Source organism: Neodothiora populina, assembly GCF_041146345.1.
Source record: "Neodothiora populina strain CPC 39397 chromosome Unknown canker_contig_14, whole genome shotgun sequence".
Lineage (NCBI taxonomy): Eukaryota > Fungi > Ascomycota > Dothideomycetes > Dothideales > Dothioraceae > Neodothiora > Neodothiora populina.
In genome coordinates, this window is record NW_027191408.1 from 1 (window position 1) to 18,668 (window position 18,668).

General features: G+C 56.3%; 5 protein-coding genes across 5 annotated transcripts; 2 read left to right on the forward strand and 3 right to left on the reverse strand.

Annotated features, from left to right (window-relative positions):
- Positions 1 to 874: 874 nt before the first annotated feature.
- AAFC00_001980 (mitochondrial 37S ribosomal protein bS1m) lies at positions 875 to 2,524 on the reverse strand (the record flags this gene model as incomplete). Its single annotated transcript, XM_069341242.1, has 1 exon — positions 875 to 2,524. The coding sequence occupies one exon, from the start codon at positions 2,522 to 2,524 to the stop codon at positions 875 to 877; it is 1,650 nt and encodes a 549-aa protein (XP_069201313.1).
- Positions 2,525 to 2,991: 467 nt separating this feature from the next.
- Positions 2,992 to 4,937, forward strand: AAFC00_001981 (uncharacterized protein; the record flags this gene model as incomplete). Its single annotated transcript, XM_069341243.1, has 2 exons — positions 2,992 to 4,090; positions 4,174 to 4,937. 2 exons carry the CDS (start codon positions 2,992 to 2,994, stop codon positions 4,935 to 4,937), a joined length of 1,863 nt encoding a protein of 620 aa, XP_069201314.1.
- Positions 4,938 to 6,054: 1,117 nt separating this feature from the next.
- AAFC00_001982 (uncharacterized protein) lies at positions 6,055 to 10,014 on the reverse strand (the record flags this gene model as incomplete). Its single annotated transcript, XM_069341245.1, has 4 exons — positions 6,055 to 7,363; positions 7,420 to 7,885; positions 7,947 to 8,030; positions 8,088 to 10,014. The coding sequence occupies 4 exons, from the start codon at positions 10,012 to 10,014 to the stop codon at positions 6,055 to 6,057; spliced, it is 3,786 nt and encodes a 1,261-aa protein (XP_069201315.1).
- Positions 10,015 to 14,034: 4,020 nt separating this feature from the next.
- AAFC00_001983 (uncharacterized protein) lies at positions 14,035 to 16,008 on the reverse strand (the record flags this gene model as incomplete). Its single annotated transcript, XM_069341246.1, has 1 exon — positions 14,035 to 16,008. The coding sequence occupies one exon, from the start codon at positions 16,006 to 16,008 to the stop codon at positions 14,035 to 14,037; it is 1,974 nt and encodes a 657-aa protein (XP_069201316.1).
- Positions 16,009 to 16,700: 692 nt separating this feature from the next.
- Positions 16,701 to 17,257, forward strand: AAFC00_001984 (40S ribosomal protein eS17; the record flags this gene model as incomplete). The annotated part of the gene is made up of 3 exons (XM_069341247.1): positions 16,701 to 16,847; positions 16,908 to 17,108; positions 17,165 to 17,257. The coding sequence occupies 3 exons, from the start codon at positions 16,701 to 16,703 to the stop codon at positions 17,255 to 17,257; spliced, it is 441 nt and encodes a 146-aa protein (XP_069201317.1).
- Positions 17,258 to 18,668: the final 1,411 nt, after the last annotated feature.

Consider the following 18,668-nt stretch of genomic DNA (forward strand, 5'->3'; position numbering starts at 1 on the left):
TACCTCACTGTACCCACCGCATGTATAAGACAAGTCAAAAGTGGCACGCAGGGTGAAGGCCCCCACCCAGAGCAGCTCCAACGACGAAAATGTTGCGAAGAAAAGAAGAGAAACCACTTCCGAGTCAAGGACCTGCGTTCTGGGCCACGTCTACCTATGTAAGAGCGTTGAAAAAGTCGCAGTTCGGCTCATAGCCCTGGGTCAGTCGGGTCTATAACGCAAACGGTTTGAGGGTTCAGGCGACGAAGATGATGATGATGATGATGATGATGATGTAACCAGACTACCTAGGTATCATTCCATATTTGCCCTCTACAGCTACCGTACCAACCACTACTTGGTGCAACATGTGGGTTTTGTAGTATCGCATGTGGCTCGCTGTTAAATGTACAGTACACGTTCACTGTATGATATAAGGTCGGGTGTAGCAAGAAACAAATGCCGAGGCTCTCGAGGCCAGGGCTACGAGGCAGGGAATGAGCGGTGCGGGGGGCTCCGTGGCCAGTTTGTCTACGTGGGTAGTCTTTGACGGGGGTTGCGTTCAAGGATGTCGTGCAATGAGACAGACTGAATGAGCTGGGAAGAGGAAAAAGGAGAGGAGGACGCCTTGGGTATTCATGAACACTCTCTGCCGACCCAGGTGGTTGTTCAACCGCTCTTCTTCCAAGAGGCGTTTACGCAGGGATCATGATATCCATGTCTGGAAATGTATGATACAGGTGAAACAGAAAACAATAGTGATACGGAAATGGTTGTGGTAATGGGTTGATTTTTGCTTTACATATCCGTACATTTGATACTCCTTCTTATCCGTCCTCGTCACAGACTGTTTGGTTCTATTTTGTTGCAGCATAACCGTTCAGCAAAGGAAAGACTAAGCTTTCCTCTCGTTCTGATGTTGCCGCGCGAGCTGCTCGATCAGCTTCGTGGGATCCTCACGGCTCTCGCCCTCGACGGCACCCTTTGCCCTCGTCAACTCTGCCGCATCGAACGCCTGAGCGCGTCTCGCAGGGCGCTCGTCGGGTAGTGCGTAGCCGTAGTTGGCATTGCCCCTCGTGCCGGGCGGCGACCTCTCGTCGAGTCTCGGAGCGCGGCCAGAAGGAAATCCGAATCGCGGGGCAGACGACAAGGACGGCGCCTCGATGGGCTTGCCGGTCTTGACGCCCACTGCACCGTCTGCGGCGCGGTCGACAGAGATCTGGATGAGGCCCTTCTCGTCGACGTGCGCCTTGATCGGGTCGACCCAGATCTTGTTGCCGCCGGGCGTGTCCGGGTCCAAGTGCGAGAGCTTCTGGATATGTCTCTGCTCGGGCGACAGGTTCTCGGCGTTGCGCAGCTTCGAGTTGTTGAAGTTGGAGTGGTGGGATTCTTCGGTGACGAAGCCGGCGACACCGATGTTGGCTCTGCGGTCGTTGCCGGCGCCGATGGCTGAGCGCGGACGGATGACGCGGGCCTCGACGGGCTCGTGAGAGGCTTGCGGGCCGAAGGTCGGGTGGTTCTGCAGGAAGGCTTTGGTGCGAAGATAGGAGAGTCCGGCGGAAGGATGGGTGGCCGGCGGGTTGGCCAGGTCGGTCTCGGCGGGCAGACGCAGGTTCTTGATGAATGCGTTGGTGCTGTCCTGCTTGACGATGGGGAAGGCGGGCAGATCAAAGTATTGGCGCACGAGCTCGCTGAGCTCCGAGGAGAGACCGTTGTTGTTGTCGCGCAGCTCCTTGATCAAGTCGCCCAGCTCGTGTCGGTGCAGCTGGCTCTGCTGCTCGACCTCAAAAGCAAAGGCCTTGGGGTCCATGTCGGAGATCAGCCCCGAGTCACGCATGGCCGCGATGGCTGCCGACTTCTTCTGGTCGATCTTGACCTGCTCCAGGAACTTGAGGAAGCCGGGCTTGTGCTTGCGCACCGTCTTTGCCAGGTACTGCTGGAACTCTTCCTCGCTGAGGCCGTTGACCCAGGGGCCCTCGGTCTTCCACCGCTGCGGGCTGTCCGCGGCCGACAGACTCCTCAGGATGATGGCGCGTTCGGCGGAGATGGGGATGCTGTCAATGTCTCTGGCGCCTGCTTGGGAGGCGGCCGTGGTGGGAAAGGCGGTGTTGTCGACGTCTTCCTCAAAGACACTGACCGGCGTCGCCCTCGAGCCTCGCGTCATGCCGTTTCTCTTCTGCGGCATGGACAGCGGCATGTTCATGTCCTGCCATTTCAGGACGGTCTGGGTGTGGTCGGCGGCAGAGGCGAAGTCGGTCATGTGGTTGAGGTTGTCGATTGCCTTGATGCGGACATGTGCGTTGCATCTGGGCATGGATCGGCCGGGGAGGGAGCGCTTGAGACCCCAGTCGCCGCGGTGACGAGCAGCGGGAGGCGTCGAGATGGCCTGGTGTGTGGGATAGGGGAGCGTCGCCGTGTCCGAAGAGCGTAACTGACCGCTTGAGTTGACGGCCTCTAACGGGGCGGCGGGCAGAGGAGGAGGGAGCGAGAAGAGTCGAGACGAGCGGAGCAGGCGCGCCGTGGGCGAGTTGAGCGACTTGGACATGTTGCCTTTCTTGTCCTCTTGTCCTCTTGTCCTCTTGTCCTCTTGTCCTCTTGTCCTCTTGTCCTCTTGTCCTCTTGTCCTCTTTTCCTCTTTTCCAAGCCCCTTGTGGTGTGCAGAGGCAGAGAGCGCGCGTGGGAGTCTTGTTGTTGTCCACCTCTTTCTTCTGTCCCGTGCGCTGTCTCTTGTCTCCCAATCAATGAATTTGCCCTCGTGTTTCGAGCCGGACTCCAGTCGACAAATCTCAAGCAGCGCCAAGCCGGGAGCGAGCCCTGAAGATGTCCTTGTGCTCCGACGGAGGAGAGATCCGACAGCGCGGATCTGATTAGGGCTTGCGATAAGCAGCGGAACAGAAAGAGGAAAGAGCAAAGTGGGCAAATGTAAACACGAAACTCGACATCGACAGTGGCCCATGACGCGTAGAGTAGCAGTAAACAAAGACAACATCCACGCGATTGACATTCGCCACAATGGCACCCAGAACAGCAGCAGCGAGACACGTCGACGAGTCAGATCTCGCAGATGACCTTTTGAACCCGGAACTCGTCGACGCAGACGAAGAGCCGCAGCCGGCGCAACCTGTCATCAACAGGACTGTCGTCAAGAAGAAGCCTTCGGCTGCCTCTGCAAAGCAATGCAGAGCTACTGCCACTGATCCGGCAGTGAAGAAGACAAGTGCGACAAGAGCGGCTTCCTCCAAGTCTTCTGGCGCGTCAAAGGAGACCAAGGCGCCAAGGGAGGCCCTCAAGGATCGCACGAACATGACCGATGGCGCCGACGACGCGAACAAGACCGAGGAAGTAGACGAGTTTGACGACGATGATGCTGCTGCTCCTGTCGCCGGATCTGCGCCTGTAAAGACGGACCAAAAGGTCAAGAAGGCGCGTGCGACGACAGACCCAAGGGAAGCAGCAGACCACCAACAGGACCACCACCAAGAAGAAGAAGCCGAGGCGCCGCCAGCGAAGAAGCCTCGTCTGCCAAAGACAAAGGCTGCCGCTGCGACATCAACTGCGACCTCGAAAGAAATCCCCGATTCGCAAGTTGCGCCGACCAAAGTGCCCAAGACCAAGCTGGTCAAGCGTGGTGCTGCTCCTACGTCCGACGTCGAGCGCAAGACCAGATGCACAATCCCGGAGGCTCAAGTCGAGCCTCAGCCAGAAGAAGCATCACAGACCATCGAAGCGCCGGAGCCAGACAACATGGACATCGACCAAGAAGCTCCGCAACCCGTCAAACCCTCGCGTTCATCCTCTCAGCAGCGTCGACAGCCACTGCCCACCACTTCACGAGCGCGCTCGTCCTCGACCCAGGCCCGTCAGTATGGAGCACGTCGAAGCGGAGGCAGCAGAGCAGGAAGCAGAGCGGGCAGCGTGTCCGACACCGAACGCCGCCTGTTGACCGACCACTCTTCCACCACCGCCACTGCCACCGCCAAGAAGCTGCAGGACATGACACGCAGGTACGACGATATGAGGATCAAGTACGAGAGCTTGCAGGAGATTGCCCAGAACGCGGCCGAGAGCAACTTTGACAGGCTCAAGAAACTGAGTGACGAGAAGACCAGAGGTATTTCTCCTTTCATCTTCTTTTTTTTTTCTTCACCCTCCCTGGCCATTCTTGTGTTGTTTTGTTCACTGACAGGGAAACAGACGCCAACGCACTGATAGCCTCGTTGCAAAAACAAGTCCAAGACCTGCGCAAGTCCACATCCCAAGTCACGTCGGAGTCCGCCCGTCGGCAATCTCGCATATCGCAACTCGAGACGACCAACGAGAAGCTGCGCGAAGACCACAAATCCTCGACCGCCTCGCTCGCAGAAGCGCAAAACGAGATCAAATCACTAAACGCCAGACTCGACGCGGCGCGCAAAACCGCCCACCAGTCCGACAAGCTGCCGACCTCCTCGTCGGGAACAACAGCAAGCCGCTCCGCCGCCGCAGCAGCAGCTCTGAACAACACCAGCAACGCCAACGGGCCCGAAGCGCTCAAGCACGCCGCGCTGAAAGAAGAACTCTACCGCGACCTCACAGGCCTCATAATCAACAGCGTCAAGCGCCGCGACGACGAAGACGAGTTCTCGTGCATCCAGACGGGCCGCAACGGCACGCTGCACTTCCACCTGACCATCTCCAACGACTCGTCGTCCGCAAACCCCAAGACGCCCACGTCCAAAGCACAGAGCTACGAGGACACGGAATTCGCCTACGAGCCGCTGCTCGACGAACAGCGCGATCGCGAACTCATAGACGTCGTGCTGCCCGACTATCTCGCCGAGGAAATCTGCTTCCCGCGCGGTCACGCCGTCAAGTTCTACACCAAGGTTGTCGAGAGCATGACGCGGAGGGTTATCGTAGAGGACGACGACGAGGATGGCGATGAGGGCGCTGCGGGGGCAGGGCATGATGGCGAGTAGACGCGTTCTGTTTTCTTCTTCTTCTTCTTCTTCTTCTTCTTCTTCTTCTTCTTCTTCTGCGTCGCTTTCCCAAGATGATATCACGTCGGCGTTTTCTGCGTTTCCGCTTGAGTGCATTCCTCTACTTGTGCTCCTCTTCGTCTAATGAATCAACCGCCTTTCCTCTTCCTCTCCCTCTTCGTCTTGTCACTCCGCGTACCAGGCTATCCGTCTCCCGAGAGACGTTAATGGATCGTTTGAGTAGGCGTGTCCTGCGCCGACGGCGCCACTGCGTGGTGCCCTCCTTTCTTCTCCTCTAAAAACCCAATGGCTATGGGTGGGCATGCATGTCCTGCGCCGACGGCGCCACTGCGTGGTGCCTTCCTCTCTCCATTTCCTTGCCCCGTTTTTGTTTTCTTCGTTTCCATTTCTTCATTTCCAACCCGTCTTCTTCGCTACGCAAGCCGTCCCAGTCGACCCTACATCCCAGTCGACCCTGCATGAACGCAAAAAGGGTATAGGATAGAGGTAATAGAATAACGGTGTAGAGTGAGTAGTATTATCGAGTCCTTCAGCGATCAGCGCCCTTCAACAGCCGTGCCTTTTTGTTGGTCTTTCTGTTGGTCGCGATGATGATGGACAAATCAATGGACAGATATATGGACAAATGAATGGAGGAATCGAGCGGAGGAGAAAGGAAAGAAGAAAAGGAAAGCGAGGAAAGGCTCGACTGTGGCGTTGTCAAGCTAGACATCTCCATCCCACTTATACTTATACGCATTGGTTCTCCAGAAGAGAAGAAAAGAAAGGCTCCACGCAGTGGCGCTGTCCGCGCAGGACATCGTTTCGTCACTTTGTCGCTGAGCGGATGACACTTACTTGTCTATGCTGACTGGTCAGGTATATGATGAAGGGACGGCTCCACGCAGTGGCGCCGTCCGCGCAGGACTAGTTCACAGACCACGGATAAGGGATAGGTTCAGAGAGAGGTACAATTAGCGATTGGATTGCTCTACGTGCTCGATTATCATCTAGTTCAATGCCCCTGCATGCGTCCACACCTGTACAGTACCAATCGCACATGGCTCGTCGGTCGAAACACTAACTACAAAGTGTCCAACATTGGGGGGGGGGGGGTTCACTGCGCCGTCTCCCAGCCGACCCACTGGCGTCCGACCACTCTCCACACCCTGACCTCGCCGCTCTTGAGGTCGGCCAGGCGGAAGCTCTCGAGCCGCACCTTGGACTTCTTGCTGTTGTCGTCGCGGCCCTGCTCCCAGGCGCGGATCTTCTTCTTGGTGCCGTCCCAGTCGGCCACGACGGCGACGTGTTCGCGGCCCTGCATGCCCACTTCCAGCGAGTACTTCTGGTGCATGGTGCCGTGCTTGCCTTGCAGACGGGCGTTGCGCAGAGTCAGGATGTCGCCGGAGCGGATCTCGTCGAACTGCTGCACCGAGGCGTTGGCGAGGTTGGCGTAGATGAGGGCGCCGTACGCGCGGGTGCCGACTGGCAACAAGGCGTCTTGCAGGGGACGGAGGAGTTCGCTGACGAGCGCGCGAGGGGAGCCGTCGCCGACGGTCGTGTCCTTCTTGCCGGCCACGGCGTCTGCGACGCGTGCACCATAGCGTTGCCAGAACATCTCGAGCTGGTCCTGGCGGAGTCGTGCCGGAGGGGGCTCGTGGCGCTGCTCGAACGTCACCTCGTTGACTTCGCGTGAGTCGAAGCGCGCCGTGATGATTGTCTGGCTGTAGTCGATGAACAGCACATAGACATCCTTGGAGACTGTCGTCCTGCCTCCGCGTCGCGACGTCTGTGATTCTTCGACCTCGACAAGCACATCGTTGCGGTTCTGGAACACCGGTGGGGGCGCATCACGCTGAGCCCACCACTGGCTCTCCTCTGCCAGGTCGACATCGGTGGCGATGAAGCCATCGTTCATGGGCCGGGGCTGGTCCATGGAGCGTCTCGCGGACATGGAGGCCCGCGGCTGGTCCATGGACTGCCTCGTCGATGCGCGCGAAGGAGGTGAGAACTGAGGAGGGTGCGAGGCAGAAGGAGAAGCCGGAGGCAGAGATCGGTCGTTTCCTGGTGCGGCGTGAGGGGGCGGTGGTGGAGGACGATCCATGGATCTTCTCGGCGGAGACGCAGAGTACATGTCGTCGGAACTGTCTTGTCGCACAGGGGCGGCAGGCGGGGGAGCAGGCGCACTCGGTGGAGGCGGAGGCGGCACCGAACGAACAGGCAGCACATGGCTCGGGACGTCGTCGCCGTCCTCGTCGCTGTCCATGTCCCCGCTGAAGTCTCGAGCCGGAGGCGGAGGAGGTGGCGGAGCTGCTCTGGGCGCATCAATGGACATTCTACCCGTGGGCTCCTGAGGCGGGGGGGCGGCACGGCGCGGTGGGTCGGAGGTGGAGGGGGAGGTTGTTGGTGTGTGGGAAGCGGCGGTGCTACGACAGGCAGACTCTCATCCATGGTCGAGTCGCTGAAGGTCCTGGCGTGCGACTTGAGAGCGTCCTTGTGCTTGGCGCTGGAGGCGATGTCGGTGTCGTAGTCACCCTCGTACTCGCTCTCCTCTTGTGCGAGCTCTTCGACTGGAGGCTGTGGTACAGGTGGCGCCGAGGCGAACGGCTCTGCGGTCGGAGGAGGTGGAGGCGGGGCGCGAGCGGTCGGCGACATGGGGCCGGTGCCGGGGATTGGAGGGATGCGACTGGCTCGCTTGTCGAAAGAGCTGGTGGGAGAGGCGGGCGAGATGGGCGAGGTCAAGTCAGAAGCTCCGAAGTAAGAAGCGCGCTTGGCAGCAGGCGGTGGAGAGCGTTGCTCGCTGGGTCTGGCAGTTGTAGGCACGGGAGGGGGAAGGCCGCGAACAGACTCCGTGGCAGGCGACTTGAGACTCTCGTCTTCGTAGGCAGACCCCTCGCTGTCAGATTGGGGGACATTGGCAGTGGTGGGTCGAGACGGGACGGGGCGGGCTGTGTAGGGTGGTCATGCTGTCAGTCTTTGGTTGTGATTTTGAGAAGCATCACAACATACATTGTGCAGGAGGCGGAACCGGACGGTCGACGGGGAGCGGTGGCGGTGCTCCGGAGCCGGCCGTGGACGAGGACATTGGTCGTTCTGTTTGTGTTCTGTCAGTGATTTTCTGGCAAGACAAATGTAAACAAGAAGAAATACCTGTGGGCACTGGCGGAGCAGCTCGATCCATCGAAGTCTTCGGTGAGGCTTCAGGCTTGACCTGCTCGACATCGGGCACGACATGCGCAGGTCTTTCGCCGGTGATTGGACGCTCCTCTTGTTCCTCTTCTCCCTTCTCCACCTGCAGCTGCTTGTCCTGCTGCTCGGGGCTGCGCACAGTCTGCATACCGGGAATAGGAATCATGGGGATCGGAGGAGCCTGAACTGGCGATCTGATCTCATCATCCTGCGAAGGACGCGATTCTCTGGCCGACTGCCCGGTCGACTTTTTCTTGGGAGGCATGGCGCCTGGCATGGGCATACCGCCTGGAGGCCCGAACATGCCTGCCATGCCCATTCCTCCGCTCATCTTGGCCATGCGCTCTCGCAGTTCCATGCGACGTCTTGTCTCGGCATCCATCTCGTCTTCTTCTTCCTCTTCCTCCTCTTCTGTCTCTGGCTGCTGCTGCTGCTGCTGCTCTCCGCGAGTCTCGTGTGCGGGCGCTGGCTCTCCTTCCTCGACACTGCCGTCCTCCTCGCCCACGTCGGGCTCTCTGCGCGGCGCAGCAGGGGCTCTTGCGGCTTCGTGCGCCGGGTGCTTCAACGAAGTCGTCTCGTCGCTGTCGGCATCGTTGCCCTCGGTCGTTTCTCCCGCAGCAGATAGATCGGCGTCATTGGCCTCGCTGTGCAGCTCGGTGTCTGGACCGGTGGTGGAGCGCGAAGGAGGCAGCATCGACACTCTGTTCGCCGAGTGAGAGAGCTGGCGCGAGAGATCGATCGACGCACCTCGGCCACCATCAGCCTCGTCCGCCATGTCCCCGTCAGCAGCAGCGGATGGGACCGACGGAGGTGCAGCGTGAGCATGCTCAACACCAACAACAGACTCGTCGGTGGCCTTCTTGACCGGCTTCTTGGGCTTTTCCTTGTGCGCCGCCGGCTCAGCTCTGCGTGCGGCCTGTTCCATCTGCTGTCGCTGCAACATGGCGATTCTCTCCTTGAGACTCTGGGGCTTGGGGGCCTCTTCGCCATCGTCGGCCTGAGCCGCACCGCCGGGCTGGTCCTGAGGCAGCAATCCAGCTCTTTCGGCATCGGCGCGGTCCTGCTCCTCCTTTTGTTTGATTTCGGGATCCTCTTCTCTTCGGTAGACTTTGGGCACGGGGTCGACGCGGGGGGGCGGGACGTAGGCGTTGCTGCTCGGAGGAGGGGCGACGAATGGCTTCTTGATGAACGAAGGCTGGGCGCCCGGCGGCTTGAAGGGAGTGACGGGAGCTGCGGCGGGCTTGTTGAAGGCGGCGATGCGGTCCCTGAAGGAGCTCGGCTTCTCGGAGACGGGCGGAGGCGCCTTCTTCTCTGCTGCCGGGGCGGCCGGGGCTGGAGCTGCAGCTGGAGTCGGAGCAGGAGCAGGAGCAGGAGCAGGAGCAGGAGCTGGTGCGGGTGCGGGTGCTGCAGCTGGTGCTGGTGCTGGTGCTGGTGCTGGTGCTGGTGCTGGTGCTGGTGCTGGCGTGCGAGCAGGAGCGAATGACATGCGCTTCTCCGCCGCAGGAGGTGATTGGACAGGAGCTTCTCTTTCTGCTTCTTGTGTCGACGGCTTGGTCTCTACCTCTTCAGGCTCGGGGTCTGCCGCCGCTGGAGCAGAAGGAGGCGGCAGCGGAGGTGTCGAGTGCACATCCTGCGATGGCGCCGGGGCGTGACGGGCTGCCCTCGCAGGACGAGAGGGCACCGGAGGCTGGTAATCTTCGACAAAGTTCTTGGGGAAGAGGCCGCTCTGGGGGTTGCCGGAAGCGTCTGTGTACTCTCCCACGTACCAATCGTCGTCTTCCTTTTCCGTCACGGTGATGATCTGTCCTGTGGGGAAGTTGAGGTCGTCTTCGTGTGGACTCGCGTAGTCGTATACCGCCTTGACCTTGAAGGGGAGGGCGGCCGCCATTGTTTGGGGGTAGTGTCAGGCTGCAGCCAGCAGGCGACCTGGAGTCAATATGCAGAGATGCAGATGCTGCGGGTAGTCTCACGCGAATGCGGTGAAGAGAGTAGACAGCGATGACAATAGCGGTGGTTGCACTGGTGATGGTGATGCGAGAGTGCTGGAGGTGGTTCAATGAACGCCTCTCTCTGCAGGTCGTCTTGTCAAGCTTGTCCTCTCGACCTGATCGTGATGATGATGATTATTATAGCAAGGAAAAAAAACAAAGAAAAAACAGCAGATGCCGTGCACAGAGGCACTTTGTTCTGGAAAAGTCTCGATTTCTGGGTTGTTGTTGTTACAATTGCAGAAAGAGTAGGTAGGTACGGTAGGTGGGCCAGGCAGCTTAAGGTGGATGTAGAGAGGCAAGGTAGGAACGGTATAACGTAGCCCAAAGTCCAAGTGTCGGCCCAAGACAGACGAGCTTCTGCTTCTGCTTCTGCTTCTGCTTCTGCTTCTGCTTGTTGATTACAGTACGGAGTACAGTGTGACGCCCTCCTCCACTGCTCTGTGCTGCTCTGTGCCACCTAGCTGCTGCGCTGGAATAGCTCAATTACAAGAAAATGCCCTGAGCCCTCGCTCAATCACTAAATCAATCAATCAATGGCGGGCCGCTCGAGGCTCCAGCAGCAGCAGCAGTGACGTGTTCCGTCTCGCTGTCTTTACCTTATTAGTGTACGGTATCTTACTGTATCAAGTACCCTGAAAACGCACCAGAGCGTCAACCCGTCGAGTCCATGCTTCCAAGTTCACTTTCAATCGATGTCTGATAGCGCAGTACTGTAATTACAGATTGAACGATACCTTACTATCTACTATAGACATGTTTGACACCCCCTACCTACCTACCTACCTACCTACCTTGATCATTGAACATAGAGGTGTTTACTGTTACTCCATTTCTCTCCCTCCCTATCTATCCCCGAACCCTTCTTTTCTCTCTCTCTCACCCCCTCTTTCTACCCCCCCCCCCCCGGAGCCCCCCTAAACCAGAAACGGGCGGATGACGACGAAACGCGATGCCGAATGCTGCGGGACTGGTACAGTACCGGCTTGCCCGTTCCTTCCGGCCCTTGGCAGGGTTTCATCATCGCGCGTCTCCTTGACCACCGCCCTTTCACTGCACTGTATACGGTACGCCTGATAGTAATGATCATGAGCCATGTCGTGGGCAAAGAACCTAAGTATTAGAGAATGTCTGTTGTCCACATTTCAATGGCCATGGGACCCCCTTACGTTGCATGTGAGACGAGTTGTCCATTCGTTTCTCACTTCTACTTCGAAATGTCAGAAAGTGTAATAAAACACAAATGATCAAAGTAGTAAAGATACTGAGATAGGTAATGCCAAAGTAGTTGCTTTTGTTCATCAAGTCGGGTCTTCTCTCCGAGTCCCGAGTCCGTTTTCTGTCCAAATCCTCGAAATCAATTGCATCAGTGAAGAATGAGTAAACAGAAGAATCCTCGAATAGCCTCCTCTGCAGTGGACAGGGTCGTCCATAAATCCTCGTCTCTCCCTCGCTTACAGCTCCTTCCTCCGCAACCCGATCCTTAATCTGCATCACCTCGCCACAAGAACAAACTCCTCAGCCGCCCTCCAGAACAACTCCACAAATTTCACCTTCGGCTCTCTGCCCGCAGCAAAGTGAGTCCGAGACGACGCCATCATGGCTTCGTGATCAACCACCAGATTCTCTCCTCCTGCTCCGAGACGGAATGTGTTGCTCAGAGTACTCCGGATGAGGTATCTTTTCTTCTTTTCCATTTCCTCGACACCGTATTTCTTCTTGTTATCATCTGTCCTCGACTCGTAGTCGGCCTGCACAGGCTCGCAGTCGCGATCCCAGACCCGCAAGAACAGCGGTAAGAAATCACGTACGAGATCTCCAGGTCGAACAACCAATCCATCCCATCCAAGAGCCGGGAAATCAAACTTCACTTCCCTCAGTGCTACCTCCCCAGCACTTCCCCCCTCTTCTTCCTCCTCATCATCTTCCTCGGCAAGAAAAGCCGCACACTGCCTCGCCGCAGCAGAGGAAGTATACGCCCACTTCCACCTGCCCGAGAGCTCCACATGCCTCAAGCACTTTTTCCACACCCCCAGCCGTCTCAAAAAGGGGCGCATTGACGTCGTGCTCCCGAAGCGGAACTTGTTGGCGCCGTATAAGACCGTCGAGGCTTCGTGGTTGACCTGCTGGTTCGTCTGCAGAATGCCGACTGTGAGATAAGGCCCCTTGAGGCGGTGCGCGTGGTAGGACGTGCATGATAGCGAGGTCTGAGAAAAGGGGCGCTGCAGACTATAGCGCAGCCGGCGCGATGTGCCTTCTATAAGGTATTCGAGCCTCACGGAATCCGGGTCGTCGGGGTCCAAAGCAGATGTGTAGACCACGAAGATGGTAGTGTATATCAAATTCCGCAGTTCAGGAGGTAAAGCCAGGAACTCAAAGTGGGCAGTCGGCGGTCTGCGAGCTTTTATCCGGCGGAATCTTGTCTGTGGTCTCTTCGTTAATGTGCTACTACATTTTTGGCACATGGAGGGGAGCAGATAGGGATAATCACCTGTTTGTTGGCCCTCTCCAAGGCACCCTTTAGGTCGTTTGCTTCCATGGCTTGGTTTCCCATAGAAACCCTGGCTGGAAACAGAGCACCATTCATCTTTCCGGCGAAAGGTATTCCGGCTAGTCGAGGACTGTACGAGACTTGTTCGCACTGCAGATTAACGCGCTCTCTTTGTGACTTATCTTAGTTACGTAGGTGTCCACAACCAAGAATTTGTTGCCAGATTTTATTCTTCTCTGATCCGCATAGAACGATAAGAAGTAGAAGAGCAGAAAGAGAAGAGAAACAGAAAGAAAAAGACACACCTTCACACCATATACACGAGCAACTCAGCAAGCGCTCGCGCGCATGCCAAAAGAACCCCACATGAACGACAGGCGAGTGACGGACACCTATACACATCACGCCTATAGCATCACGCCTATAGCATCACGCCTACTCCATTCGCACGAGCATAGCAGCGAGAGGCCAAGCGCATGCCGAAAAAACAACACGTGGAACAGGGCAAGTAAGTAACGGACAATCATACACATGCTTAAGGACATAGGGACAACGCATAGCTTCTCTGCTCGTGACTATTGCTGTTGTCTTGTCTTCTATATTCCTTATCCTTGCACGAGGTGAGGGATAGTGATATGCAGAAGCTCGTGGTATATAATGTATAGATAGAGGTAAGGGGTATCGAGATCCTGGATGGTAGTCATAGACAGCACGTGAAGCGTAGAACTACTTCGTAGTCCAGATCATAGGAATACGCCTCTGCTCTGATAAGGTTCCAGTATACCTCCTCTTTCTATCCGTAGTAGTGGACTATGGCAGTAGCTATTCTGGGGATGGGCTTAGAGTGATATGATAGACCACTTTTTTTGTCTGTTACCTTGTACTTGTACTGCTGCTGCTGCTGCTGCTGCTGCTGAAGACGAAGACAATGAGATGATGATGGTGATGATGATTCAAGCACTTATGCCGTCTTGTGTAGATTGCTGGGTTCAAAAAGCGTATTAGATCATCAGGACAGAGGTAGACGTATAGGCAGAGGATCGCACAGAGAAAAAGAGTAGTAGATATATGGCGGCAGATAAGGTTGCAGGGAGATGCAATTGAAGATCCAATCCCCTTCTTCGACGTGTATTTTTCGCAAATCAAAAGTGTATATAGAAATGTCCATCTGAAAAAAAAAAAGAAACGCCTCGCGGCTTTTTTTGTGTATGAAATGTCACTGGACATCTATTAAAATTCCGATCAATTTGTGGAGAACGAAGCCCGACAGACAGGCAGGCAGGCATCGTACCTGCCAACTATAAACATGGCATGGTCTCAAAGCTACCGTGTCTTCAGGCAGCCGTGATGCCCTCAAGGAACACATCCCCAGAGGAGGAAAAAAAGGGCGCCTTTCTCTAATGCGAACAGAAAACAAAAATCCAGCTGCTCAATCATCTTTATGCCTCTTGCCAGCGCCAGCACTGGTTCCACTCCTGGCTCGTTCTCTCAGGGTATCTTGTGATCGTCCAAAGGACGTGCTATTACTCACTCCTCTAACCCCCCCGTTGGCCCGCACGGTGTTTGCGGATCCCTGTCTGCCTCTCTGTTCTTCTTCGTCTTCGTCTTCGTGCTCGCCGATTTCGAATTGGTCTGCCATCTCGATGAGATCCCCCAGGCCGTCGCCGCCTCGTCCGGGTATGCCGACACTTGCTCTCGCAGCGGCGGATTTCGGCTCTGGGGCGTCCAACGCTGTGAGTGCTTTGCTTGCCATTTTCCTGGCCCAGCTTTCTATGGCGCCGCCGACGTTGTCTAGTCCGATGCTGTTCGGTGTCTGTACGCCAGAGACGTTGGCAGAAGAAGCCACGGAAGGCTCATCCGAGTATAGGGGGATCTCGGGTAGATACAGGTTCTGCTGATTTGATGGTGGTGCAACGTTTGGCAGATGGCTTGCGAAGAACTTGTTCAGACCATCTTGCGCCGGTCCGGGCGAGTGTACATTCTTGGCCATGGTACCTACACCTCCGGGACCAGACAGATAGCTCGGGAAGTATCCGGTGGTTGCATTAGACAGCTTCCGTCCACCGCGAGGTCGCTGTGGAATCTCTCGCAAGGGTGATAATGACGGGCCGTCCAGGGTGGATGTGCGAGTGAGGTCTAGCGAGGTCGAAGGAGTATCGAGATCAGAGTAAGACTGAGACTTCCGTCGTGCAGGTGGGAAATATGCAAGGTTCCGGCGAGACAGCCGGGCTATCTGGGTGGGTTCCTTGGCGTTGGGAAAGAGCACCCAGGAATCGTGGATCCATTGCTGCTCAGACTCGAGAGATCTGTGCGAGGACTGCGGGCGGTCGCTGTTGGTGGATATCGACTCGGCTCTGCCTCTGTCCGTCGGTGCTGCAGCAGCAGCGGTGACTTCTGGAGCTATAGAGGTAGGAAAGGGGTTGTTCGCCTGCGACTCGGTGTCGCCAGAAAGCAAGTTTATCTCTTCGGCATTGCTGAGCTTCCTGCCCTTGACACCGCAGGCATCCACGGGGATTATGATTGTTTTGCGGACCTGGGGTCTGTCGTTGGGCCACATCCGGTTGGTCCGGCGTAGTACGGCATCCTTGCAGTTGTATTTGATGGTGATTCCGGCGACGGTGTCGTTTGGCTTGACGTGGTGCACATAGACCAGAGCGTCTCTGTTCTCGTTGTCGCCTGGCGGTGCAGACTCGTAGCGTCTGGCATCCGAATTCCTTCTCTTGAAGCGACCCATCGAGTCGGCATGTTGGTCCGGGCTGGCGATCAAGAGATCTCTCCTCTTGAGCGCCCTGACCTCGGCTTCTCTTTCATCTCTGGTGCCGACTCCGACTCCGACTCCGACTCCGACTCCGACAAGACTCCTGGCCGGAGAGGGGACACCCCACTGAGCTGGTGGAGCGCTGGTGTTCCTCGGAGGGGCGCTGCCGCCGTGCGAGGGTTTGCGTCTCCGGTGCCCTGTCTGTGACTGTGACTGTGACTGTGACTGTGACTGTGACTGCGACTGACCCTTCACGGGAGAGGCTGCGCCGCTTCCCAGCATCTCCGAGGCTTTGCCCTGGATGGCGTTCCACGAGTCGCTGAAGAACAGCGACAGCGAGGGAGACTCATCTCGGTTGTGCTTGCTCGCGGCTGTTCGGGGGTAGGGTTTCCTCGCCGACGACGAAGACTGCGTGGGACGCGATGGATGGCGGTTCGGGATGGGCGAGCGAGCCCTGAAATCAAAAGGAGCGAGCGAGGGCGAGGGAGATGGTATGCGCAGGTTCGGGGCGGTGACGGGGTCGAAGCCAACCTCGTCCCCCTCGTCGAGACCCGAGATTAAGCGACCGACACGAGGTCGCAGGGAGTTTGTGGTGGCTGGCGTCGAGCTTGTTCTGGAGGAGCTGCCGCCATAGCTGGAGTTCATGGCGGGGACAGCAGATTGATGCAGGACGGAGGCATTGGGGTGGATTGACAGTAAAGGTATCCAGATAGATGTGAGAGTCAGCTAAGGTAATTAAGGTGAGGAAGGTACAGGTACTGATATCAGCCCCTCGTTGCTGGTGCCAAGACAATAGTGATATGAGGTATCAACAGTACAAAGTAGTACAAGGCTTGGATCAGGTGTCCAGATGTTCCATTAAGCCTTTTATAGTGGACCCATGATTCTGATAACAAGAGACTTGATTTCAGTCGATCACGACGGGTATCTGAAGAGAGATCAAGAATGGAGATTGCGTGTATTCCTTATATTATAGGTAAAGTGAGATACGTAAAGTAAGGTAAGGCAGGATAAGGTAGCAGTCGGCGGTAGCGTGTCTCGTGCCGTCTCAGTGCCGCCCCCGTGCCCCGTCTGTCTCATCTTTTGCTCTGCTGCAGTCGTCATCGGCCAGAGCACAGTCCATACAGTCCATATGAGCCGCCAAGTCCCATCTCAGCAATCTACCGAAGATCCACCGGCTAAGCGAGTCCCGCAGCGAATCCACCCAGTCCCCGACTTCCTCTGTAACAAATTCCTCTGCTGCCTTTGAAGTGAGAAGATTTCGAGAAGTCCACGACCAACGACAACCACCCAATCCTTCCTCCCTCCTCCACCAGACAAGTCAACCATCCGCCAAAATGGGTCGCGTTAGAACCAAGACTGTCAAGAAGTCGGCCAAGGTCGTCATTGAGCGTTACTACCCCAAGCTCACTCTCGACTTCGAGACCAACAAGCGCATCTGCGATGAGATCGCCATCATTGCCTCCAAGCGTCTTCGCAACAAGGTAACTATTACACTCCACTCACTCCCAGAGGAAACAAGAAGACTAACAGGCACAATCCAGATCGCCGGTTACACCACCCACTTGATGAAGCGCATCCAGCGCGGACCCGTCCGCGGTATTTCCTTCAAGCTTCAGGAGGAGGAGCGTGAGCGCAAGGATCAGTACGTTCCTGAGGTCTCCGCTCTCGACTTCACCCAGAACAGCGAGAGCGGCCAGCTCGACGTTGACCAGGAGACCAAGGACCTCCTCAAGTCCATGGGCGTACGTTTTGTCTCTGTCTCTGCTTGTGACAGTCCCGCTAACAACATCTCCCTCAGTTCGACTCCATCCCCGTCAACGTCGTTGCCGTCCAGCAGCAGCAGGTTGCTGAGCGCCCTCGCCGCTTCGGTGACCGCAACCCCCGCGTCTAAGCGTCACGCCAGTCTCTCTGACGATGAACAAAAAGCGCACAAGCAAAATTCACAATTTGGGGTTTACGGATTGATCATGGGTTGGGACAAAAATGACGGCGCACTAGCTCGGGTATACCAATGCATGCTTTCTCTTCCCCATCAGGTGTCGCTGAGTCGGACGCGCTATGCGCTCAAGACGAGGCTTGATCGCCAGGCTTAACAGCCACTCACTTTTCCCCTTCCCGCCCCCTTTGTTGTGGAATTGTGACCCTTTCAGACCCTTCTCGATGTTTTCAGCTCGAGCTTCGAACGCTCACCTGGTATACTTCGGACTCAGCATCATACTGTCCAGGTAGGTCTACTCGTTCAGTATGCTAGTTCTTCAGCCTGCGCCTCGAATTCCCGGCCTGAAAATGCTGCGCAGAAGACACAAAAGTTCTGTGTGCTCCAAGTTCTTGTATAAAGTGATACAGTCAGTGTGGCTATGCAATTCAATGCCTTCTGACGTTATCAGTAAGCACCACGGTAGGTCTGCCTGAACTCCCTCTTCTCTAGCTCTGTTCAAGTTGCCATAGATAGGCAAGAGGCGCGGTTTCCGGACCACAATCATAGCCACGCTATAGGTATAGTCCGCCCAGATATCAGGATGTCGAATCCTTCGTCCGTGCAGAACTTGCGGTTCCTGTATCTTAAAGGGGTGAACCGAAAGTTGACCAATATAATATGAAACCAGAAGTGATTCCACCAATGGATTGCGATAGCCAGGCGCACATCTTTCTCCCTCTGGGGATCTAAGCGGCTTTCGCAACTAAAGGCAATCAACGCCTCTTATCACTGCCGCGGGCTATCGGGCTCTCGTCTGTCCAGCCTCGTGCGGGTATCATCTGATACATCTGGCTCCTTGCCAGTCGCGAGTGAAATATGAACTCGATGCTCTCTGATCTCGAACGACATTAGGTCCCAGGCTTGCTCTTGAGGGTACTCTGGACAGTCGCTATCGCTTTGTTCCTAGGCTTCCTCTTTGTAGCTGTACCACAACAAATATGCTACAAGCATCTTGTCCTGTCTCCCTCGCTGAACTCCGGAAAGAACTTGACGATTCTAAGGATCACATCTTCTGTGTAGCTTACGCTACTTCTCGCAAACGCAGATGTCACAACTCCATTGCCCCAGCGAAGATTTTGAAAGCTCTGAACACACTAAAGAGTGAAACTGTCGGTCTTTCCGAACGCCTGGTCATGGTCGCAAGACTGTGCTGCTGCGAGAAAGTGTTCAAAAACGACACTAAACATCAGGACTCGGCCATCGCGATAGCTTCCGTCTGGTTGAGCAGCGAGCAGGCTGGGCAAGACATGTTGCCGACTCCTCAAACGACGCCTCTCAGGACTACATCAGAAAGCAACGAAGGGACAGAAAGTGACACTTCGGC